This window comes from Camelus dromedarius, chromosome 6 (assembly GCF_036321535.1).
Source record: "Camelus dromedarius isolate mCamDro1 chromosome 6, mCamDro1.pat, whole genome shotgun sequence".
In the NCBI taxonomy this organism is placed as follows: Eukaryota; Metazoa; Chordata; class Mammalia; order Artiodactyla; family Camelidae; genus Camelus; species Camelus dromedarius.
In genome coordinates this window covers 38564628-38591821 of record NC_087441.1, presented here as the reverse complement: position 1 = coordinate 38591821, position 27194 = coordinate 38564628, and the positions used below count along the sequence as shown (strand labels likewise).

Genomic DNA, 27194 nt, shown 5'->3' with positions numbered 1-27194 from the left:
AGTTCAGCAATCCAAGTGCAGCCACCAGCTGGACCTCACTACTCTCAAAATGCTTCTCTTGCATTCATTCATGCACCAGATAGTTATTAAGGTTCTGAGAGCAATGCTCACCCTGTACTTAATCCAGTCGAGAGAGCGCATGCCTAGGCTCTCGCCAGGACCTGGGAGGAGCTGAGTCCCACGAACGAACGAGAAGCGAGAGTTGAATACAGTGCTGCCAGTGGTTCCTGTCCATAAACACAGCCCATCCAGTCACCCAGTGCCCTCTCTGAACCCACACTGCTGTGTTCCTGGCCCACTACGGATTGCTCATCTCCCACCTCGGGTCTCTCTCCCAGCCTCTCCCTGGTCTGGGAATAAATTCCCCTAGAGGTTTTAAAGATTTTTCACTCTGCCTGTGATACTCTGCAATTTTACTATTTTGTGTTTGGCTGTGAATGCAACTGTATTCCCTTGGGACTTGTGCTTCTAGACTCTTAGGATTCATCTTTATCAACGATGAAAAGCTCCTTCTTTCCAGTACCACTTGCCTCTTTGCTGTTTTCTTTATTCGCTCCTTCTGGAATTCCACTGGATGCTCATTGGACTTTCTCGTTCTCTCCCCCATGTCTCTTCATCTCTCTTACTCTCCATCTTTATCATTCTGTGCTGCCTTCTAGGTAAACTCCTGAAAGACAACATGGCATAGTGGTTGAGTTCACTGAGTGCACAGACTTCAGACTGCCTGGACAACGAACCGTAACTTCTGTGCCTGTTTCCTTGCTTGTTACCTGGGGAAAAAAAGACTCCCCCACCTATGGCTTGTTGTGAAGATTAAATGAAGCTTTTAGTGCACTGTCTGGCCCACAAGAAGCATTGTATGATTACATATTATATGCCAGTTTACAAATTCCCAATTCTGCTTTCTGACCTGCTGTTTAATTTAGTCACTGAGGTTTTAATGTCAATTAAAAAAAAACTTCTGGAAGGTCTACTGATTATTTTTCAAACCCACCCTTTTCTACACTGTCATGGTATTTTCTTTGGCTTTGATTCCTACTTTTAAATAATTTAAAACCTACTGATTTTATCTTCTTTTTCTGTTATCTTCATCTCAGTAAAAGCGAAAGCCTGCACAACGATTTATAAGGCTCTGTCAACGATGTCCAGTAGAACTTTAGCAAGAATGGACATATTCTCCGAGCTGCTCAATAGGGAAGCCATTGGCACGTGTGGCTGTTGAGCACTTGAACTGTGGCTGGAGTGACTGAAGATAGATTTTTCACTTTGTGGGATTTTCATTTATTTAAATGTAGATAGCCATGTGTGGCCACCGTGTGGACAGGGCGAGTCCGTGGTCTGCACCCCCCTCTTGCTGTGCTCCCTCTGACCTCGTCTCCCACTTCTCCCCATTTGGTTCACCCCACTCCAGCCACGCGGGGCTCCCGCTGTCACCCGCACGTGCCAGGGGCACGCTTTGCACTTGCTGCCCTCCCTTCCCAGAAAGCTCCCCGCCAGACATCGGCACGGCTTGCTTTCACCTCTGTCAAGCCTGCACTGCAGCGCACCCTCCATGAGCTCTCCTTTCCTCTCCCTGTCTAAAAAGGGCAGATTTCTCCAGGACACTTTCCACTCCTTTCCTGCTTTACTCTTCTCCTCAGCGTGGATCTCTGTCTATTCCAGCACACATTTTTCTTTGTTTTCTTGCTTATTATCTGACTCTCCAACTAGACCATATTCCCCAAGGGAAATGATTTTTGTCTGTTTTTGTTTCCTGTGTTTTCCCAGCACCTAGAACAGTGTTCTAGAAGTATTTGCTCGGTGAATGAACAGGTAGAAGTTCTCGAGGTTCTGCCCTGTGTATAGTCTCTCCTGACTCTTATCTGCGCCTTGTGTGCTTTCGGATGTTTGCCTGCGAGCCCTCCCTCAGCAGGGCTTGTTCCTCCTTGTGAAGACTTCGTGATAATGTCCTTTCTGAAGGGTTTGCATTTACAGTATCTGTCGGGTACACCAGGGAGGGTTGCCAGATAAAATACAGGATACAATACTGAAATTGTTTGAGTATCAGATAAACAACAAATCATTTTTTAGTTTACCTACGTTCTGAGAAATGGGACAGATTTATACTAAAAAAGGACTCATGTCCTGTAATTTTTATTTGCTAAATCTGGCATTCCTACCACCAGGAGTATCACCCACCCTGTACCAGTTTTTAACTTTTATTTTAACAGTATAGATGGTTCCCAGACTATACTCAAAGTTTAGACTCAAGCCTGTGTGTGGCACAGGCCTCTGGTTTTAATTCTTTAGGGGAGACTGCCCTTGTCATCCAGGGCCATTCATCCTTTGTCTTTCTGGCAGATTTTTTTGGTTCACCCTTTCACTGTCCCAACTCCCTGCCGTGCCTAACCCCAAACCTTGTCTCCTACCCAGGATCTGAGGAACTGAAACCCTCCCCCACCCCAGGGTGCTCAGAGCCTCAGCTCCAGTCAGGGCTTGTCACTCTACTTTTCAGTGTCTTCTTTGATTCTGATACCTGGGTGTTTCCCTTTATTTCTTGAGATTAGCTGGGCCTTTTAAAGAATTCCGATTTTTTTTTTCACCCAGGAATTTACAGACAGTTTTTCATCTTATCTCGTCTGCCATCTTGGAATGATGCCTCCCTGACAGGCGGGGGACGGCATATTTATTGCCAACAGCACAGGCTTTTGAACCATACAGAACTTGGGTTTAGCCTGGGATTTAATTTTTTTAAATACATGACTTCAAGCACATTGCTGGTGTTAATTTAGTTAAACAAGGAGGCTGTGAGACTGAGGTGGCTGTAATGCCACGGTGGCCTGGGTAAGCAAACCAAAATCTAAACCTGGAAATGCCGCAAGATTATGAAATCCAAACCTAAGGACAACCAGTCACAAAGAGCCAGATAGGCTTAAACTACACCAGTTGGATAATCTCTCTCTCTGTTCGCGCACTTTCTCTAGGTCTTCACTCTGGCTCCTGTTGGCAGAGTGCTCCTACCCACTTTCAGTTTGTCGCTGCCCAATTAGGATCCATAAATGCTCAAATAAACTCCTAAAATTTTTAATATGCCTCAGTGTGTATTTTAACATTGGCGATTTCTAAACCCACTTTTTAATCCCTAAAGTGGAAAAAATTATAAGAGGGCTGTTGGGAAGATGAATTTCTATCAGTGTTTTGCATACAGTAAATACTGACTCCTTTTCTTTCTGCCCAAGTCTAAATTTTAGTCGTCCAACACCATTTCCATTAGTCCTTTTCAAGTGGAGGTTGCCTTTTCTCTTTAACCACTGCACAATGCACACCTTCCTCCTGATACCCACTTCCCCATCCACTCTGTCTTTCACCCCCATGCAAAACTCTCCCTCTACGATACCCATGCCCGCTGGCGCTACCACCTTTTCTTCTCAGTGTGGCACTTAGTATCTTCCAAGCCATGTTCCCCACTCATTGAGGGCTGTCACCTAGCTCAATTCTTCTCCATTCTTCCCCTATCATGATGTTGGAAAGTTCAGTGTCCAACGTGGTCACTTTTACGGTTTTCTGACATCTACTCTAGAAGCCTGCAGTTCATTCAAACCACCTCCATACACGTCCACACTTATCAGCAAGAACTCCAGCTCTGAAACTTTGGTAATTCTGTCTCTGCTAAAAACCTCCAATTCCTCCCCTCCCCTCCTACTTCCTCATTGATCTCATTAAGATCTATTTAATGCCTGGATTCCACCATTTTCCTCTGGCTGTTAACTTTTTAAGCTGTATTTTCTCCCCATCCATCACTTGAACCTTTCTGTCCGAGTATTTTCACTCAGCTGTCTTTCCAGGAACACCAAACACTGAGGCCCCGAGGATGTTAAGTCCCGGGACCCCATCTTCACATCTCTCTCACAGCAGCAGAACACCGCATACCTACTCACACGGAGGCGCTTACAAACTCCCCAGTTCCCGGTTTACCGGGGGCCCATTACTCCTCAAACTTTTCACTTATCTGGGATCCACTTCTATTTCCATCTCTCTCAGCAACTATTCCAAAGTAGTGCCGCTCTGCACAACTGCCCTTTCCTGAGATCTTGCCACCTCCTTCACCTTGTAAAGTCATTAAAATCAGATCCTACAACCACCTGCCCATCCCTCTTCCCACAAAGAGCTGCATCCACTCCAATCCTTTCCTCCTTCCTGTGTGGATGGAAAAGGTGTTTGAGACCTTCACCCACTGCCTTCCCCACCCCCAACCTCAGATTTTGCTCCAATTATTCCATTTCCCTTATCTTCAACTTCTCCCTCTACACTGTTAGCTTCCTCTTGGCCGGCAGACTTATTCAGATATCTCACAAATGTAAAGAATTCTCCCTTAACATCCCAACTCTCCTAATCACCGGTCCTCTTTCTCACGCAAGTGCTTTACACCTGGAATTTTCAAATGCTTTACCTCCCATTCATTCTTTTACTAAAGGAATTTTCATTTTCTGTAGTAGCCCTTTCCATTTGTTCAAGCCTTCTTTTGCATCCTTTCAGGACACTTTAGTTTTCATATAAGTACTGCATATTTTTGGTTTAATTTATGCTTATGTGTTATTTGTTGTTGTCACTGTAAATGGTCCCGCACCTCTCATTTTATGTGTCAAGAACCAGGAGGCCCTAATGGAAAAAAGCATAAATTCTGGGACTAGACTGCCTGGGTTCAAATTCTGCTCTAGCTGTGTGACTGAGAAAATGTTATTTTACCTATGACTCCACTTCCTTATTTCTAAATGGAGATCACAATAGTATATACCTCATGGGATTGTGGTGAACATCACAAGAGTTAATATGTGTTTAAAACGAACAAAAACCCTTAGAACAGTGCCTGACCCATGAGAAAATCTATGTTGGTATTAGCAGTTATAGACATACATATTTTAATATATAGTTAATTTTTTTGTCCTAACTGATTTGTTTATATATCCTGTTCCTTTACTAAATTTCCTTATTGTGTCTAGTAGTTTTCAGTTGATTCAGTGTTTTGGGAACGTGATCATAATGTCTGCAAACAGTGCTGGGGCGACCTCCTTTACAATACTTATTTGTACATTTAATTCCTCCAGTGCCATATTAACTGCTTTTAGTATCTGCCTACTAAGCGTGATGCTAGCTTTGGGGCACAGATTATGTTGGGGTATATGTTATCATGTTAAGAAAGCATCTGTTTAGCCCCCGTTTTTTTCTTCACCAGAATGGATACTAAATTTTGACCAATGCCTTTTCGGCATCTTTGGAATTAGAAGCAAATGATTTTCTTCCCTAGGACCCTCTCTAGACCCAGCCATGTGATTAATTATACCACTGGATGTCCTAACATCAGACACTTGGTTATGGTGTATGAGTCTATTAAAGTGTTGCTGAATTCACAGTGGTAACATTTTATTTAGGATTTTTGCATTAATATTCTTTTGCAAGATAGCCCTTTCATTTTTTGTCAATCTTTATCAGGTTTTATTAGCTCAACAAAAACAGTTTAGAACTTCTCTTCTCTTTCTAGGGAATCATCTGCCCTTTAAAGGTTTAGTGGTATTCCCCTGTGAAACCATATACTAGGGTAATTTGTGGGGGTGGGGAGTACGCTGATCATTTTTTTTTCTGTTTTTTTTTCCCTATGGAAATCTGTCTGTTTAGATTTTTATGGCTATTTCTCCCTTATTTCTCATTTTGCACATTTGCTTTTACTCTCTTTTTCATGATAAGTATAGCCAGCAGTTTATTTTGTCTTTTTCCCCTGAAAAATCAGTTTTTAATTTTTTTTTTTTAGTTCTACTATTTTTCTGCTTTCAGAAACCGATAATCCGTTTGTTATAGCCGTAGGCAGAGGTAAAGATGCCCTTAACAGTGGTGAGGGTGACAAAAGGGAGGCACCTAGTGATAATGACACCTCTCCGAATGTCACAAATAACCTACTACAGCCTTGCTTACTACAGAATAAGGGGACCGCAGGCACACACAGAGGCCATTTGTGTGTGTGTGTGTGTGTGTGTGTGTATGGGGTGGGGGGATGCTACCAACTCAAGGATCTGCGAATCTACTTGTAACTTTAGGAGTTCTTGCATTTGAACAGCCACTCATCTACACAGAAACTATATGCAGTGAAATTCAAGTCCAGGTCAACCATCATTTTTAAAAATCAAAACAGAATCAATCCGAGGCTCCATGAAACCTTTCACCATTTAAGAAAAATAAAAATAATTATTAAGGTAGGAAGACTGAAAGGCTGACAATGTCATCTGCGTTTCTTTTCTTCCCCCTCTTTGTATATAGCCTGTTAAAGTTGAATCAACAGAAGTATTTGAACCCTGGCTCTGACACTTGCTAGCTGTGTGACTCTGGACAAGTAATAGCTTTTCTAGTCCTCAGTTTATTCATTCTCATAGTAGACAGTATTTTATTTGATAATCTTCATAAAGCCTTTCAACTCTAATAGGCAGAAGTAAACTTAATATCACATTTGGAATCTGCTGCCCCCTGCTGGCACTTTACCAAATTGCAAATTTTATCTTTCCAAAGCATAGAATCTACATTTTAGTTGTCTGTTTTACATTTTATGTATCTAATTTCCCTTCTTATAGTCCTTTCATCTATCTTCCTACTTATAGGCTAGAGGTCTTTCATTTATAACCAAATACAGTTTTAACTTTAAAATGACCTTGTTACTGTTCAAATCTTCCTTCTCTCCTGATTTCTCTCAAAGTTTCGTTGCAATATTCACCATTGTGATGGATTTTTATTACTTTCTTATGGTTCTATTAATTTCTACTTTATAAATTTTGAGTCTACTTTAAACTGGTATGTACAAGATTAGAATTAACATTGGAGTGAGAAGGAAGCAGGATACAAGATTAACATATAGAAATCTGTTGCTTTTCTTTACACTAACAATAAAATATCAGAAAGTAAAAAAAAAAAAAAATTCCATTAAAGATCACTTAAAAATAAAATACCTAGGAATAAACTTAACGAAGGAGGTAAAAGACCTATTTGCTGAAAACTACAGAACATTAATAAAGGAAATTAAAGATGATTCAAAGAAATGGGAAGATATCCCATGCTCTTGGTTTGGAATAATTAATATGGTTAAATAGCTATACTACCCAAAGCAATCTGCAGATTTAATGTGATTCCTATCAAAGTACCCGTGATATTTCTCACAGAACTAGAACAAGTTAATACTCAAGTTTATACAGAACCACAAAAGACAAAACAATCCTGAGGACAAAGAACAAAGCTGGAGGCATAACCCTCCCAGACTTCAGATAATACTACAAAGCTACAGTGATGTTTATGTCCACGTGGTATCCATTGTGGTATTAGCACAAAAACAGACACATAGATCAACGGACTAGAACAGAGCACAGAAATAAAGCCACACACCTATGGTCAACTAATCTACAACAGACGAGGCAAGAACACACATGGAGAAAAGACAGCTCCTCAGCAAGTGACGCTGGGAAAGCTGGACAGCCACCAGTAAATTAATGGAATTAGAACATTTCCTCACACCATATACAAAAACAAATTCAAAATGGTTTAAAGACCTAAACATAAGACATGACACCATAAAACTCCTAGAAGAGAACATAGACAAAACATTCTTGGACATAAATCGTAGAAATACTTTCTTAAATCAGTCTTCCAAGGCAAAAGAAATATGAGCAAAAATAAACAAATCAAGCCAGATCAAACTTAAAAGCTTTTGCACAGCAAAGGAAACAATCAACAAAACGAAAAGACAACCCACAGAATGGGAAAAAATATTCACACATGACACAATTGACATTAATATCCAAAATATATACAAAGAGCTCATACAACTCAGTATCAAAAAAAAAAAAAAACCAAAAAAAAACACAAGAAAACCAAACAACCCAATAAAAAAAATGTGCAGAAGACCTAAGAAGACATTTCTCCAAAGAAGACGTACAGATGGCCAACAGGCACATGAAAAGATGTTCAGCGTTACTAATTATTAAATACAAATCAAAATCGCAATGAGGTATCACCTCACACCAGTCAGAATGTCTATCATCAAAAAGTCTACAAGCAATAAAGGCTGGAGAGGGTGTAGAGAAAAAGGAACCCTCCTACACTGTTGGTGGGAATGTAAATTGATGCAGCCACTATGGAAAACTGTGGAGGTTCCTTGAAACAATAAAAACAGAGCTATCATATGATCCAGCAATCCCACTCCTAGGCACATGAACAAAGTCCAGAGGAAACCGAGCACAAGCTCGAAGTCTTCTCCCAATGGCATGACACAGAATGAGATTTCTTCCTCCAGCAATGACGTAAAACACCTATAAATTACTGTCCACCAGGGAAGCTGGCCTGAGGCTGGGCACAGGAGTCCAGGGTTTTTATTGTACTCAGTCACGTAGGTGCTCTTTGCCTAGCATGTACCAAAATTCACAATTTCCAGAAGGAAAGCAGGTATTCCACATAAACCCTATAGTTTACCGAAACATTTCAGGCACAGTAAACCACTCTTATCAGTTAGGGAATGAATCAGTTCACGGGGGGATCACTCCTGAAATCCAAACTTCTGGACACCAGCCGCAGGTGAACTTTGCGAGCAGGTCTTTTTGAGGATAACAGGTTCAGGCCTGCTGTGATAACTCTTCTGCACACCATCTGTGAAATATTTAGTCACGGAGCCATAGCCTTGTGCCAAGGCCTATACGTACACCACTTACTGAACGGATGTCATCCTCTTCATCCTTTGGGTGGGAGACGAACCAGTTCCTAATCTCCTATTAACCTGTTTTCTCAGATCTCATTTCTGGCCCACCTGTGTTAGTCTGGGTCCTCCAAGAAGCAGACACCAAGACCAAGAAGGGATCAGCTGTGTAACAGATTCATTAGGGGCAACGCTGGTGAGGAAAAATAGGGAGGGAAATAAGGTTGGTGGGAGGCAGGAGGCAACCAGACCCTGATACCGGCATGACTTCAGGTAAATGAAAGGAAGGTTGGGTGAAAGCAACATAGAGGCCATAATGCAACCTTAAGGGAGTCTGGCAAGACCATCTGGTAGTCTTCAAGCCGAAGTCAAGAAGTCACATCCCTGCCACACCCAGTCACCAGCTGGCGCAGCACGTGAGAGGCGGAGCCTGCGGGTTAACCCAGGGATGACTTTAGAGTAGTGGCCGGCGGGCCTCCAGTCCAGTCTGCTCCCTCCTGTTGGAGCGTGAGAGACGCATTCTCTCGGCTGCCATGACAGTGATTGTAGCTCTCAAAATACACCTGAAAAAGATTTATTATCAGGCAAATATTTAGCACCAATAGTACATGGTAAGTTGTAATAACTTTTAGTTTAAAAAAAACTAATTATAAAACCACCTAAAATAGAACATTAACAATGAAAATGCAAATAATCCTTTTTATTTCATAAACTGAACAATATCCTATGTGGATGAATTCTGGGGAAAGACTTTTCCAAACTGCTTGGTGAACTGGGAGCGTAAACTGACACACAGCACACTGTATTAGGACTAAATCAAGGTTATTCAATGACAAAAAAAAACAAACAAACCAAAAAAACATGTATTTCTAAATGTTCATAACTCAAGTAATTTTATGAAATATAATTTACATTAATTACTACTTAAAGTACCATTTGTAAGTTTTGCCTCCTGATTGATCTCAAATACCCTGGACAAAGAACAAGCATTCCTATACATTTTACACCTAGTTCCCAGGTTGACTATGTATGGCCATATGTAAAACGTCTGAGGGAAACAAACTGAACAATGTTTACAGATGTTTCTAAAAATTATTCTACCCACAGCTTCTAAATCGTATGTGCTTAGATGACAAAATGGATGAATGTCCTGTTACACAGTATCTCATAGGGTTTATTTTCTAATTTTTGTCAATGTTACCCTCAAAGACAACACTGGCTATCATATTTGTAACATAAAACTAACTCAAGGAGACTAGAGTTTCTGCACCTGCTAAGTTTCAACAGAAAACTGGTCCCACAGGTGCTCTGACAGCTCCTTCCAACCAGCATGTTTTTAACTAACTCAGGTTAAATAGTTCCTAAGTTAATTCTGCCCCCAAATAACCTGTTCCACCATAGTAACTAGGTTCAGACTTTGCATAGACTTTGATTTGTTGGTTCAAATAACAGAAGCTACTGGAAATAAATAATAAATATTTAACATGAAAGAATTTAAAAATGTTTATTTTTAAAAATAAGATTAATACTATTTTAATGTAGGAGATGCCATCTTCATTTACAGGGTAATAAAAAATATTAAACTCAATGCAATTATATATAATACATTTGCCATAAATCCTACAGATTTAAGGCCGACCCTATACGGAAGGCTGGATAGGTGGGACAGGGGATTACATAATAAGGATGTCAGGTAATGTGCAATTTACACATGAATAATATATTTTGTTTTTAAACATGAAAACAAAGTAAGTCCACTGTGCTGGGAGTAGAACCAGCACCAAGGATAAGCTGGGATAACTGTTCAGTCATATTACCAAGGATCACCAAATTCTCATCTCTTTTAAATCTTTTTTAACAAGTCTCATAACCCAAAGGTTGTCTGCCATCATATTCACAGCAGACACTGAGAATTTTGGAGGTTAAATGCAAATATATACACACATAACACACAACACTCTTGAAAATTTTTTTCCCAGCTATTCTGTTTGTATGTGAATTTGTATATTTTTCTTTTTCCTCTTTAATTGTAATGGCTTTGCAACAGCTCTCTCCTTATCTGTTTGGTTTTGTCCTAGAAACATGTTATGAGTTTCCTGTCTATAAATGTGAAAACATGAAAATTGCTTCTCATTCAGTCCTTAGGAAAAAGCCTGTAATTCTAAGGTCATCCCCCAAAGACACTGTGTTATAAAATGAACCTCTAACTGCGTACTTTCTAAACATGTGACAGGAATCTCAGAGCAGCACCTGAGCAGAAGTGTTCTCACACAGGCTTGCAAACCAAGGGGAAGCAGGAATGAAATGAGAACTGAGCTTTGCAATTTTAAATTACCCAGAAAATTTTTTCATTCTGCTTATCAGCCCAAGAAAGGTGTTTATATCATAACCATCTCATTCAATCATTCATATTACACAGAGTCCTCATAGATATGCCAATTCAAGGCTCTAAAAAAAATCCTGTTATTAGATAGTTCTTGAAAATAAAAAGGTTTTAGCTAATATTTCCTAAGAATTCAGTCTTAGGAGATAAAGGACAGTCTCTGAAAAAATTCCATGGCCATACCATCCCAGGCTGTGTTTTAAAAAAGATAAAAATAACATGGTTTCAAGTCACAACAAAATAGTTTTCAGATATGAGACAACAAATTTTTTTTGACTAAATGAATAAATACACTGGCTTAAATCCAGTCTGCAGATCTCATGTCATTCATGGCGTATGTGTTTGGAGTAGGGGAATACCTAAGGAGAAAACTTTCTTTCTTTTAAGAGGCCTAGACTGTCAGGAGCCAAGTAACATGGAGCTTGCTTATTCAACTGTATAATTAAATACCAGTTTTTGCTTAGAGGCAACGTTATGCTACAAGGTATTTTAATATCAGTAACTGCATATACTATGAAGTGCATTTCTATTACAAATTAACATGGTGATATACAGATGAATAAAACCACCCAAAACAAACTATAAATGAGCAATAGTTAAAACATAAAATTTATAAATACCAAAACCATCAAATAAAGTATATACATTTTATAGATTTACCTATGAACAAATATATAGTGCATCTAGGAAAGACAAGAGAATGTGTTTTACATCACATAACATTTGAGTATTAGAAATGAGATACTGATAATATTCTAAAAGCCTCATAGGCTTTCCCCCAAGTAATATTCCCTAAATGTACATCCTTTGAAACAGTGATACTGAAAAAGCAATCACCTCTTTAAATGCAATGTTTTCACTTTCCCCACAATGTACAGTGGCCTGCAGAATGAAAGTAAGAGAGAGCAGGCACTACATGCTTAATCCTGGGATAGGAGAAGTAGCAAATCTAGTTTGCATATGAAAAGCACTTTAGTCAAACATACACTGACTTGAAAAGCCATCCAAAATGATACCGTATCAAAACGTGTTCACCTTATCTTACCCACCAGTGCCTCAGCTTTTTAGATGACTGGCACATCGGTTTACTTTGAGAGAGAACTGCTGTTTGAATTAGATGTATTTCATGGACATCGTAATAAATCTGAGCTTTCACCACCAGAAGAATGTATCTTTAAGTGCCATGACTATCACAAGACAAACATGAACAACTCAAAATGTACAAAACTGTCTTTTGTGGATCCTAGAATAAAAGCACTTGTGACTGAACATTAGTAATGTATTGCTCCAACACCATGCACACAGAGCAACATAATTACGAACAGATACTTTACACTTATTTGCATTTCTTTTAAAAACGAGAGAAGTTCAATGTACAATAACTTTCCTGAAACTACTTCTAATGCAGCCTTGATTGATATAAGGATTGCTTAAAGAAAACTATTTCGTACTGCATGAATAAAGCTGAACGGCAAACTCATTACAATAAATGATCATTAAGAACTGATTTAGATATCAGGAAGCACGATAAATTAAAAAAAAACAACACTGAAACCATTCTGTCAGTTAAAAAAATTTAAATGAAGCCTACACTTCTTCAATTCATGGTGTCAAGCTCCATCCTCTGAAACACCACACTTGACATTCTGGAATATATAATGTGAATTCATTTATTCTCTTATATTTAAAGGCTATTTCTTTAAAAAATTCCAGTTAGCACTGTCCTTCTACTAAATGGAAAAGGAACCAAATAAAGCAGCAGTGCTTCATTTGGTACTTAAGAGCCTAGTAATATCCTTTTGGGAAACACATGCTTTGGTGTGCTTTACCATTTTAAGAAATCAAAATTGCTTTACATGCAAGAACTAATTTAGGTATACCACAGAGAACAGGGAGTTTTATGCATTTAGAATTGTTCACATGAAGCCCTGAGGTACCCGCCTTTCATTTAGGCAACAAACAGCCTCCCGTCATCTTGTACAGTCTTTGTCACCATCTTCCCTAGTGCCCCAAATTCAGAATAGTCTGATTAATCATCCTGTCTGGGGATACAGTCGATTTAATAAGATTTTTTATGATATAGGCTGTGCAGATCATCTAATTTAGAAGCACTGTCTTCTAATGGAGTTTCACTGGAAGTTCCTAGGTCTCCGTTTTCATGTCCATCAGTTACTGCCTTCTTATTAAATCCTGAAAGAAAGAGAAAAAAAGCAGATACTTCCTAGTTTAAAAAAAGTCATAGTTTTATTGAGCAATAACACAGGAATGCCCACTGTAATCAATAATAGTGATATGAGGCAAATATTAATCAAGTTTGCAATTTCTGACAAAGGAATTCTTCCTTCTTATAGCAGATATCAAACACTGTAAAGATTTCTAAATATTCTCTATTGGACCTATCTAAAAATTGTATAAAATTTCCTACCAAATTTTCCATGAAACTTAGAATTGTTACACACATTAGCAAAATTCAGTCAGTTCTACCTATATAAATACCTATTAAACTGTAAACTGTATTTTTCTTTTACATTTTTCTTTCAGATTATTTAACTTCAGTTCACTGAGGCACATACTAATTTATCACTAAATCGAATTTGTTGGTAAGACAATGTCCAGATAAAATTTCAAACTAATTTTGGTTAATCTACAAAACAGACAATAGGCTTGCAAATAAATGAGTTGACTATGTCACCTGTTTAGTGAGCTATGAAGCACAGATGTGTGCTAAACAATAACAAGTGAATTTTTTTTTTTGAACTGAGTCAGTTAATAGTGATCTATCAAAAGAGTACTGAGTCGCATTTTAAGAGGTTTGCAATTTACACAGGTGACAGAGAAGCCTTTTAGCCTCAGCTGCAAAAAGGAAGGGACAAGCCTTTTAATTCTGACAGAAAAATAGAAGACAGGGTAAAAGACGATGAGATCTTAGGGAAATCAGCTCAACAGTATAAGGTTTTGACATCCTGCCATGATAGTTCAGTTCAAGATACACGGGCAGAACACTGCTACTGCTGTCTCTGTATAGGTAATTCATAACATATAGGTTTACCAAAGGGCAACAGTTCATCAGTTCTCTACAAAACTCTATGCCAGAAGTTCTCCAACTTTTTGGTCTCGGGATGCCTTTACGCTCTTAATAAGTACTGAGAATCGCAAAGAGCTTTTGTTTATGTGTATTATTAATGTTATATGAGGTAGTGACGTTCACCATATTAGTAATTAAAACTGAGAAATAATTAAAAAATTACTTTGTTAAAAATGACAATAAACTATAAATGTTAACATAAATATTTGTTTAGTGAAAAAAATTTTATTTTCCAAAAAATTTAGTCAGAAGAGTAGCATTATTTTACAATCTTGCAAATACCCTTAATGTCTGGCTTTACAAAAGACAGCTGGATTTTCATATTTGCTTCTGCTCAGTCTGTTACAAGCATATGAAGAAAGCTCACCCCACACAGGTATATAGTTAGAAGAGGGAAGAGCAGCTTCTTAGCCTTTCAGATAACTGTCACAATTGTTTTTTGATCTTATACCAAAATTTTACAATATAGAACCTGAAACCACATCAAGGAACTTTTACACTCTGCTACATTAAAATTCATTTGTCTGTCCTGCACTTTGAATGCCTTTTTTACCCACCCAGGATTTTAGTAACATCATGCACTGGTCATTCGAAAAATGTTAGATCATCGGGTTATGTAGCAATTGCAAAAGCTGACATATTTTATTTTACTATATCAATAAATCACATTCATTAATATCACCACCAATCGTATTAGAAAAGCTCTCTAAGTGCTGGGAAGCTGTCAAGCCCACGGAGGCGGATGCATGCTTTACGAAATTCTAATCTCCACTTGAAAGCTCACTTTCTATCACTGGCAATGAACACTGTCAGCTGTTTGCCATGAAGTGATGGACTCACTTTGTTAATTTTAAAGAAAATGGCTGCCTAATAGTCTGAACAACGATAATTTGTCAGTTATTCTTCCAAAGAAAAATCATCATCCATGAAAAAATGACTAGTTCACCTAGAAACTTAATGACTTAAGTATTTTTCCTCGAGACCAGCATCTTAGTTCAGCATACAGACTAAGTACTTAATGCATACCTCCCACCTCATTACACAGATTAGAAAGTCAAGTACTCAAGGGTCAAGATTTAATAAAATGAACAGTTTTCTTTATTTCATCAAGGATATTCTTAAGAGAAATTGGCACTCTTTTTTCCTTTTAATTCTGAGTGGATGGCAAGGAAGAACACAATGATCACCAGTAAAGTTGTGCCACTGCCTTGACTCATACTAAGGCACCAGGAGTTTTACTCCTGTTGCTTCTGTACCATCAGTGCAAATATCAACATAAAAAAAAAAAAAAGACAAATAATGCCTTAGTATTGTTATGAAAAGTTCTGACCTCAAGAGCCCCCTGAAAGGTCTCAGGCGCCCCCAAAGATTGATGAATCACAACTTAAGAACCAGTGCTCTATGTAAAAGAAAGTGCTGGAATTTTTCTTTAAAATATGTACAAATGATAGTAAAGGAACTACACCAAAAACCCTCCTCACATACCCTGATTCTAATAACAATCATGAGATAACAGTCTAATCACTTATTCACATGTAGCCTGTAGAATCATTGTATTATGAGAGAAAAATGTGCATTAAAACAGCAACATGACATTAAGATGTATCTACTCTAAAAGGCACGTTGGTCTTTGTCTCAGAGTCTAGAAAACTCAAATTTTATTTATTTTTCAAAGAACACTTATAGTTCAGTAACTGGTAACACACTTGTCCAAGATGAATCCAGAAGAACTGATATGCAAGTAGAATTTTGGCATAATTACTGGTGTACAATAAAGCTGTAATACAGCAAGGGAAAGCTATTCATTCTGTCAGTGATGATTACCCCATCATTTGAACAGTGTTACTGATGGGCATCTGAGGCTTTTGTATTTTTTAAGTGTATTCATAATGAATACATTAATAGTAACTTTTAGGGTGATTTTTACCTTGTAACACTTTGAGTTCCCCACTTGTGTCTTTGCAACTAGCACCAGGATTACTACTTCCCTCTAACTCATCAAGGTACAAACGGTAACGATGTCCACTCTCATCTTCATACTCTACATTTTCATCATCAGAATCCACTTCAGGAGCCACATAAACTACTTCAAATTCAATCTCTCCTCTCTAAAATGGAGGGGAAAAAATGAGGAAACCATGTTAATTATAATTTTAAAAGATTTCCAAATTCTTTGGGGTGAGAAGCAGCGCTGGACCTCAGATTTAGTTCCTTTCAAGACAACAAATGATGAAATTCTAGACTCTCATGAGGTAGAAGCAATTTCCTTTTAACATTACGGTAGATTTTTCTACTGATCAAAATATTTTTGCTAAAAGACCTAAAATAAAAAAGGATGCTTAACTATTTAATTTACAGAATCTTGGAACAAATGTTCAGTTTGAAAGTCATTTTGCATTTTAAACTTTACACAGTAGCAATTCAGCAAATCCATCTAAATAGTCTTAAAGTTGCACCTAAGGGCATCACAGATTCTTCCTGGACTAATTCAAGAAACCTCTACACAATGATTTTCCTGTTTCTTATTGAATAAGTCTTGAGCCTTTTCTTAACTTTCACTGAGTGCCAGACACAGTGCTAATCAGGTATTCTATTCAGTAATAGTAATTACTGTATTTATTGTACAAAATTATATCCTTCAGTCCTCAGAACAACCCTAGTGTAGTCGCTTGTACATGAATGAGAAACTTGAGTGAGTCCTGAAGAAAGCAGGTAACTCTCTCCACAAGATGAACAAGTAAAATAGAAAAACAGAAATTTGACTCTGAAGTCCTTGCTTTTTCTACTATACTAGACTAGATGTGTAATATTTGTACTTATTCTTCAATAACATGTTATGTTCAAGCAAAAAGTTACAGATTATTTTACATTAAAAAAATTCCAAGCTATAATCATCTTTTAATAACAGACTATAATCACTACACACAAGTCTGGTATTTGCAATTCTCTGAAAATTATGCCCTGCCTTTGCTCAAAAGAAAGCATGTCATTTTTTGCTCACTAAGTCTCTTTGGTGTTCCTCTCTCCCAGAAGTTTAAGGTTATACTCCAGAATTCTAACATGTGCTTAGTGTTTCCTTAAAGCCGTGTATCTCATGAACTGCCTATTAGCATCTCCTTTACCACAGCTGCCATTCATCCCACTCCTCCGCTACTGGGTAACAGCCAAGCTGGGCTGAGAAAACAGCAACTTAAAGAGGCTAACTTGCATTCTTGGAGCTCCCTTATCAGATAATGCTTTAAAAATACCATTCTGGGGAGATGGATCAACAATGCAGTGGCAGTCTTCAGTGAAGTTTTAGATGACAGTCTTTAGGTAGCTGTCATGAAGACACAGATTTTAGTCTTAATACAAGGAAGAGCTTTCTAAAACTCAGCAATGTACAACAATGAAATGGACTGCTTTATCCACAAGTCGTCCCTTTAGCATAATTACTTAATTAGTGATATTGCAGAGGTTTATGCACCATGTAGAGTTGAACCAAATGAGCTATAAAGTCACTTTCAACTCTGAGACTCAATTCTACCCTGGCATACGACACTGATGATCCAACAAACACCTCCGTATACTAACAACAACTCTCTAATTCCCTCAACCCTATTGCTACTAAACAAAACAAAAACATCTTAAGTACTCTGGATAACAAACATGACTCCTGGATATGAATTTCAACTCTGTAATTTATTTGCTCTGCAACCTTGAGCAAATCATTTAATCTCTAAGAACCTTAGTTCATTCATTTTAAATAAAAGGGTTGGTCTAAATGGTTTCTAAGGACACTTTCAGTTCTAACATTTATGATTGTAAAATCAATCCACTTCTAGCACAGTTTTTTCCTATAATACTTCATATTTGTATAGTGTTTCAGTCATTAGTGATGCTTTGCTTTCCAAGTGTCAAGTCCTATTCTCAACACTTTGTATGTATTAACATATTTAATCCTTACAGCTCTCAGATGAGGACACTGTAGCACAAAGGACTTAAGCAACTTGCTCAAAGCTATATAGCTGTGGAGAAGGGCAAACAGTATCTTTTCCACTAAATCTGGCTGTCTTCTCTAAAAGCCCCAAGTCAAAGGAAACTCTTATCTATATACATTTTACTACTTGAGAAGCCTCCTAGCGAAGTATATAATATTCAATTGATTCAAAAAGAACAACTGATAGATCCAATTTTAGTTACATAAAGGGAACTTACCTGCTGGGAAAGAATGGTTACAGCTTCTTTATGCTTTGTGTCCCTTAGGTTAACTCCATTAACAGCCAGAATGGCATCTCCAACGTGTAGCCCTCCACATCTGTCAGCTGGTTGCCCTGGGTGGATCTCAGAAATGAGGATTGGAACACCATGCTCCTTTCCACCCTAACCAAAAGAAAGCAATAAATTAGTTTACCTTTGTATAGTCACAGACCATTCTACTGATAAAATATTTTCCTAAAAATATATTCCAGTAAGCACCTATATTGTCTCTGTAAAGGCTGAGAGAAATCCTATTTGCTACTTAGATAACAGTGAATCAAATTATTAAGAATATCAGAGTTACCTCTAAGCAAAATGATTAATAACATACATGTGCTTTTAAAAACACATTCCAGAGCCAAAAAAACCCCTGAAAAGCCAAAACAATTGGCTAAACTCTCTTAAGTATAAATAAAAATGTTTTATATATTAGTAGTCCACAGCACTATTAGATTTTATCGAATTTAAATCACTATGAGTGGTAAGACAAACCATTATTTTATGTACTACAAAAATAAAATGCAGTAGTTAATATCTTTTACTTTCTAGCTTGTAGTCATAATTATTTGTGTGTCTGTATCTTATTTCTCCTTCTAAAACTTATGCTCTTTGAGGGAAGTACATTCAAAACAGGTAGGTATTCAATAAATACCCAAGAGATAAACTTTTTATTATAAGAAACATTTCTACATTAAGCTTACCAGAAAGCGAATGAACTCATACAGTGCCTAAGTATAAAGCCACCTCATTCATTTGTCTGGAACAAAGCACTGAACAGCAGCAAAATGACTCTAAATATATATGTATTTTAATAATAGACTGCTTTCAGGAAGGTTGTCCAAAACAACTGGTTGTAAAGGCATCAACTTTAAAAAAGAAGACTATTGGGACCCAAGAGCCAGTGAAATCTGATCTCAAAGAAATGAGATGAGAAAGATAACAGATACTCTAGAGAAAAGAACAATACAATCTGGAGCCAATTAACACAGAAGAAACCAGTTATATCCATTCCCAAAGGCTCCTTCAGGCATCACAGGATATGGTACAGAACTATGACCTGAGTCATAATGAAAATTATAAACTACGATTACTAAAGTAAAACTTTTAGTAAAGTGATACTCAACAGCTATTAGGAAGCTTTACATACAAAAAAAAGTTCATACAAAAAGTGTTGGTATCCATGGGGATAAATTTATTTAGAAAATATATTCAGAGTACTTTATTTCCTATTCCTCATGCTCCAACAAAGGAGCATGATTGTACTAGATAACTGTAGAAAAGGAGACTGGAAGCACTACTTCTTACTGTAATTGAAATGCCAAGGCCTTCATGATCTTCCTTAAGGAGGAGAACTTTTCTAATTGGACCAACACCTTGGCTTTTCTTCAAAGAATCTTGATCCTTATTGAGGGGAAAAAAAGAAGAAAAATTAATACTACTTACATAATATGCCAAAAAGAGTACACCCATACTATCATAACTTGCTTTTAGAAATCTTTATTAATTTCCTGTAATAGATACTCAGTATAGTGTTAAGAGAATAATTAATGGATAAAGTGGAAAAGCAAAAATAGTTGTTGTATTAACATGGTGAAATGTATAAAAGGTTTTTTTCACCCTTTTGTTAATTTCTTTAATACTGATACATCTCTTTTTAAATTGTAGGACATTACAAAAAAAAATTATTGCCAGGAATTAATTGATAAACAAGTATCTTCAAGAAACAAAAGTAGGTAACATTATCTTCACTGGAAAGTATCTCAAAGTTCTAGATTCATTTTAACTGATTTGTAGAAGTGAAAAACAAAATGCCAGTTGGATTATTAATTACTTTTTCATTCCTTTGAGCTCTGGAGTCTACCTCTTAACTAAAGAACCTTGCTCCACTAATAATTCTTTATCTGGTACCTTTACTCTTCCCGTCTCTACAAGCTCCTTCCCTAATTCAGCGTATGAAAAAACTCCAAGACTCATCCAGCTTTAAAATACTGACCATGTACAAACACAAAACTAAACAAATAAAAACCCTTTAATCACCCCCTATCTTCTTTACCTACTATCCTCCCTCCATCTTTCCTTAACCTTCACACAAAGCTAATTTTCTCCCTTGCCACCCACATTCAGTACTCCAACTACTGTAACTTGGATTCTGCCCCCACCTGCTCCACTGACACTGACTTCTTTACAGTCACTGGTGACCAATACGGCTACATTCAGTGAATACTTTTTAGTCACTGCCTTCTATGAACCTTGCAGAAAGTTGATACTGTTTACTATCCTCTCCTTGAAATCTCCTCTTTTCCTTGGTTTCTCTCCTAGATGGCCTGTATCTGACAGCTCCACCACAGGCTTCTTCCTTTGGTCAGCCATCTCCTTCCCTCACCCCATGAAAGTCTCCTTCCATCCTTTTACTTTCTACATACTTTCCCTGGGTGATTTACTGAATTCCTTGATTTCAATTATAAAGGATGATTTACTTAATAATTCTTCAGCTCAGAATTCTCTCCAAATTCCAGTCATATTTCCCAGCCGCAGTGGCTGTGCCACTGGCACCTCAAGCACTGCCATGTCTAAAACTGATGTCTCTTCCCCCAAACCTTCCATTGCCTCTGTTTCCTTTGTCAACGAATGCCGTCATCTCACTCAGCTGCCCAAACCAAAACCCTAGACTTCTTCTCACTCACCTACTTACCAGTTAGTCACCAACTCTGCTTGATTCTAATTCTCCCAAACCTGCCTCTCCTTTCATCACTTTCTCCTTACTTTATTATCTTTCTAAATGTATCTTCCAATTAGGCCCTCTTTCAATATATCCTCTTTACTATATCAAAGTAAGTGTCAAAACAGTGTTAAATCTTATTAAGCCAACTATTTTATTTAAAAATCCCATTATAACCAAGTTAAGGTTCAAACTCCTTTATTTAGCATAAAGTAACATTTATCATCTGGCCACTGCCTAGATGCTAATGGGGACCACCAATGTCCCAGAGAAGACAACAGCATAAATGCTTACTGCAATCACCACCCCTCTCCAACCAACTCCATGTACATACCAATTCTTCTTACAAAAATCTCTGCAGAGGCAACAAATAATTTTACCATTCAAGGCCAGGCTTTATCTGGCACCAATATATATGAGCCACTGGGTAGGAGTTAGGTATGATTTTATTATATTAAGGTTTGTATCATCAGGCAGCTGTTGTAATGAAATTTAATATATTTTTCTCCAGATAGAAAGAAGTACAATGGTGGCTAAGAAGCAGACAACTGGACACAGATCTCAAATTCCATCTTAATGCGAAATCAAACAGGTGTAAATGTTAGTTGAGAAACTACATTCAAATCTAGTCACTAAAAATTCCCTTAAAGAACTACCCCCAAATATTTGCCAATTCATCAATATGACCACATATTCTCTGCTAAGCTTAAAACATGAAACATGCCTGATCGAGATCCAGGAAAATTCTGAAATATGAGCCAAAGCAATATGCATTTGCTAGCAATAGTCCACTGTCTTCAAAAGTATCATTTTCGGAGCATTAGTAAGTCTGTAAAGAGCTATATGGGCTGTTGGAATTTTAAATATGTATCTATTTTAAATACGTTTAATCTCATTTTCTTTTTTTAAAATAAAGGTTTTAAATACTAGTAGAATAAAAAAAATGCAAAGGATTTGTGATTAACGGAAGGACGAGGTTGAGTGAGAAAAAGCAGTGAAGCAAACCTACGTGGCCTGGAGGCGCATGCATCGGTCGTTTCAGGTCGTTCCGTCCTCTACAGGCTCTGATAACGGTTTTGTGGCGATGCAAGTGTATTTCAGCTTCCAACTGGTTCCAAAGCTTATCATGAGCAGGTCCCTTCATATCTCGTCCTAGTAATTGTATTTGTTGGACCCTTCACATTGGGAAGGAATTAATTCAGTTAGTTTTTCATTATGTATACTATAGAAAGAATTCCAAAAAATTACCGAATACAAGTAGCTTCTGCATAAATTGATGTCAGGAATGAAACTAAAACGCAAGAACTTCCTGATGTCTCTCAGATTTATAAAGACATGAAAATTCTGGAAAGAACAGATGTCTTCAAGGGAAAACCAGTTTACAAAAAATGAATGAGACCTTCTTTATTTATATACTTAATCCATATACATCTTTAAAACAATTTATGAGACTGATGGCATTAACACGTCTCATGTCTTGCATGCAATCAAGGTAGTTCATCGAACTGAGATACTTTTGAATACTAGTCTGTAGATGCGGCCAACTGTACAAAACATTCTTCCCAATGACAGTTTCCTTTTACAAAAGGATTATCTTAAATGTGGTAAAATTATTAGAAAGTGTGCACTTCAAGATGATATAATTATTTTTATTTGCTCCACATCAGTTCTTAATGTGACATTAAAACAACAAGCAGAAAATTATTTAGTACTAATAATGAATCAAAGTTTGTAAATTATTTACTGTAAAAAATTAATGAAAGCAGAACTTTGTATTATGATAAAACCACTGTCATTCCAACATGTTTTTGAAAGGCAAGAAAGAGTGGGTTTCACTGATCACAGAGAGAATTCCTACAGAGGTCATGCTGTACATGTGACCACCATCTGCTATGGTGTCAAGGCAGGAAACACTGAGAAGTGCAGCTTTTTGTTAGCATTTTACAGTAAATTACTAGCAGTGTGTGTGTGTGTGTGTGTAAACAATAAATACTTAGTAAGGCTAAATAAATCCGCAATATGTAATGCTATCAATATTAAGTTAACAACAGTAAGCTAAAATCAACTACAAAATCACTCTTAGGATAAAGATTAATATTTCATTTGCCACAAGAGATAGGAGTCAACCTCTTTAACTATGCGACTGGTCACCAAAGAGCACAAGGATACCCATCTTTCACACACCTTCCTGCCAGTTCCTTATCCAAGTACTTGGCAGCCAGTCTTGCCCCATAAACTTCAGCCTGGAGAACAGCTATATGTCTACGAAGGGCTTCGTTCTCTTTTCTCAACAACTTCACTTCAGCTTCAAGTTGAGCTTCTTTCATTTTCTCTTTTTTGTTTGCTTCAAGCTCTCTCTCCTATGGCAATTAAAAAAAAAATAAAGTAATGCTAACACTTTTAAGACTCTTTAGCGACAGACCATGTTCTTTAAAATACACAAAAGCACACAATCTATGATACAACAATGAAAGCATATGATAAAGATTACCACTTCAATTCTATACAATGAAACACAAAGACTTGGATCCAGTTCTTTTTAACTAGTACCAGAAGGTGTTGGAACCACTTCTAGATAAGATAATAGCATGGAGGAGGGCACCTTGATCCTGAGGACACTAAGATTAGTAGCCTTCTCTAAGCTCATGTTATACATACTAATATGGATGGCTTCAATGGGTAACTGAACCTACTCTCTACTTTCTAAAAATGACTCAAGAAACTCGACTAAAACAATCACTCTGGTGGTTGTACCCAAACATTTAATTAACTTTAATGCAACAATGCTATAAACAAGCCAAAATCATTCAGTTACACAGAGATACAGTCTATAGCTAATGTATCTTAGAGGATTATAAGAAACTTGCAATGCTTAAATCAGAACAGATATTCTAATTCTTTTAAAACATTTCATGATCATGGAGAAATGCTGGCAACAACTGCATTAAAATATTTACACATTAAAAAATGCCTATAGGTAAGAACCTCTAGGGTATAGAGTGTCACTGAACAGTGGGATCTGGCTCATCTATTTGTCCGCATGTTAAAGTGACTGAAGAACTGTTTTCTGAGGGAAAATACTGGCCTCGCCTGCCTACTATGAGGTAGGATGGATGTCAATTTTTAGCTCTTAAAAAAGGATGCCATGGTAGATAACCCATATGTGTGAACTTACAGGTGCTAGCCAGGGAATGTAATATATCTCAGTATCTTTGCCATCAAATTTTTATTACCAACTCACATGTGAGAGATCATTTTCAATTTACCTTCAAAGTACAAAGTACAGTATACCTACTTCTATACATCAAGGGTTACAAATGTAAATGCCTTTGGAATCCAAGCACAGAACAGATAGGCAGGAACAAGACAAAGTGGAGGGGAAAACAGAAAGTTCAAAACCCTGCCTAAAGTCAGTCAAGTCAAATTCAAACACACACACAGACTGTGTGGCCCAATAAAACCTTTCTGAGAGTTGAATAAAGGCCCTGATAATCTTTTAAGTGTTATTTTGGGGTCAAGAGAACCATCCAAACATTGTAAACTTGCATTTATCCTGACTGGAAGTGTTTTTACTGACTTACAGAACTGCTTTTACTGGCTCACTAATTTACAGAATCTATAAATCCTGTGAAAATCTGTTGTCTTTACTGATGAGATGTGGCACTGTTCACGAGACCGCCATAGCCCCTCTAGGAGCTTCAAATAAAGCTCTACCTCAGCACTGGGAAAAACGTTTCTCTTGAGTGAATGGCAAATGATATTGTTTCTAATGTATGAGTACTGATTATTATAATTATTTCTCTTTTGTTGAAAATATTAAGCTGAGAAACAAATATAAGGGAACTTTTAACAATTAAATGAAACATATTTTGGTACTACTGTCAATGTCTGCTTTGGTCTACTGTTTTGACAACAGTTTATCAATGTATGATATATTTAAACATCAATATATGATATATTCAAATACAAGGTAGTGAGTACCACAACCTTAAAAACAAATTTAAAAAAACAAGCTAAAACGAATGACAACTACCAAATGTTGGATATATTTGCCACTTCTCTGATTAAAGTATTTATCATTATATATGTGATATACAGAAGTAAGATTAATTAGCAGGCTTTTTCAACTTCTGTGAAAAACTAATATAACCATTAGAACACAATTTCCATATATATATTTTTTTAAATTTGAAGAATAATCTAGAATTCTCCCTTTACAAATTTGGAATTATTAAAATCTCAATTTATTTCAGAACCTCTTTCCTAAAAGGGCAGGTATCAGTTCCAAAAGAAACCAGTCTGGACAATATGAACAAAAATCTTTTTTAAATGACATTTAATGAGGTTCATGCTGTTTGTTTCAGGAAAAGGGTTCCTAGAAGACCAAGAATTCTTTGTTTATGGGCTAAATAAGTTTTATGTTGAAGATTATCTACTTACAATTTCCTTAATGAATTATTTATAAAATATTTATGAAACCCGAGAAACATATTAAGTCACTACTTTGTTTAATGATTCAAATCCCTAATGAATGACAAGCTCACAGGCCTGAAACTAACAGATGCAAGCAAGAACAGAACTAGGAACGCTGAACTTAATCACTTCTATATTTAAAGAAAAAAAATTTTTTTTAAGTTAACCTATTCATCATGAGGTAACAATGAAGAAGTTAATTCTGTATTCTGATATCTGAACAGTATATTTTCAAAAGACGAAAAGTCATATAACAACCTGGAACCTGACTAGGGTGGGGCAGTGGGAAAAATATTAAGAATTTGTACTGTTACTTTCTAAAATAAATTCTGATAAAGGGTCTCAAAATTCAGTTGTTTCAAAGGCCACATAAGTTTCTCAAGACTGGTGAAAAGTTATAACACATGCAGTGGATGAATAAGAAACCAACATGCACTTTCTTTCTCTGGGAATAAATTAAAATAGAAAAGGAGAAAAAAGCTAGGCCTGCATAATATATCTTTACAACACCTAAGTGGGAAAACCAGCTGTTCAAGTAGAGGTATGAGCAAGTTACAAAGCTCAGAAGCTGTCAAAAATTGATGGCTTCTGTAAATGATGGCAACAAATCACAAACAAAAGAAAAATCTTTTAGCAACATGAGGCGAGAAAAGAGCAATGGGCTACCCACTAAACTTTTCAGGTACCGGCACATTAAAAAACCACCATCATCAACATCACTTTCAGATACAAACTGACAACACGTAATATGCGAATAAAGCACTAAGAACGCTTCAGCATAACATATTAAAGCAAAACAGAAACGGCATACTTACCAGCTCCTCCATAGAGGGGACAGACTTAAGATATAAGAAAAAAGTTTTATAATTAGAAAATTATCAAACAAATGAGTTTATTTAGTGGTACAATCATTATAAGGAAAATTCCCATATGCTGAACATCACTTGGGTAAAGTTCATTGGAACAAATACACTTGTAAATCTACAAGCAATGGTAACTGTATAGCACTAAAAATTTGTTTCAGCAAAATTAGTTAACATGTCTAGTTCGGTGCCTACTATATAGCACCATTATTCAAATCTATTAGCACTATGTTTCAAATCTAATGTTAAAATTTCAGGTGAATTCTAGGGAAAATGTACACTGTTTCTCAATACTAGTATCAAATATTCCAAAGAAGCAGTTATGAACCTGACTCATTTCAGCTAAATAAAACAACAATAATAATTTAGATTTGTAGAATATCAGAATTTAAAAAAACTTCAGGAGAATGTAAATATTCATTTAAATAAATTCTAACATGTCAGTATTAGGAACTAATTAACCAATCAAAGGATTAACTGAAAACAAGTAAAACTTTAAAATGTATTACTGTCATCATCAGCATCATTTCATCTCCTGCCTCTCCTAAGCTTTCTCTGTCTTATTCACTGCTGTGTCCCCTATAGTTTAACAAAGTGTCTGGCACACAGTACACACTTAATACATATGAGGTTAAACTGAAAGGAGACTTAAAAAAAATTCTATTTAAACAACCTATATTAAGAGGGCAATGGTTAATTATGGAACATTTATGCAATGAACATTATGTAAA

At 36.8% G+C, this 27194-nt stretch overlaps 1 protein-coding gene across 2 annotated transcripts in view; it reads right to left on the bottom strand.

Annotated features, from left to right (window-relative positions):
* Nucleotides 1-10179: 10179 nt before the first annotated feature.
* Nucleotides 10180-27194, bottom strand: part of GOPC (golgi associated PDZ and coiled-coil motif containing) — a 39611-nt gene continuing 22596 nt past the window's right edge. Inside the window, exons 3-9 of one of the 2 annotated variants that reach the window (XM_010979159.3) lie at nucleotides 26416-26439; nucleotides 23312-23487; nucleotides 22137-22302; nucleotides 19714-19809; nucleotides 18367-18531; nucleotides 16097-16277; nucleotides 10180-13274 (exon numbers count right to left, since the gene is read on the bottom strand). In XM_010979159.3, coding sequence (XP_010977461.1) covers nucleotides 13144-13274; nucleotides 16097-16277; nucleotides 18367-18531; nucleotides 19714-19809; nucleotides 22137-22302; nucleotides 23312-23487; nucleotides 26416-26439 — 939 coding nt within the window. In that variant the 3' untranslated portion in view covers nucleotides 10180-13143. The remainder of the gene's footprint in view (nucleotides 13275-16096; nucleotides 16278-18366; nucleotides 18532-19713; nucleotides 19810-22136; nucleotides 22303-23311; nucleotides 23488-26415; nucleotides 26440-27194) is intronic. The other variant, XM_031456219.2, reaches the window with a different exon arrangement.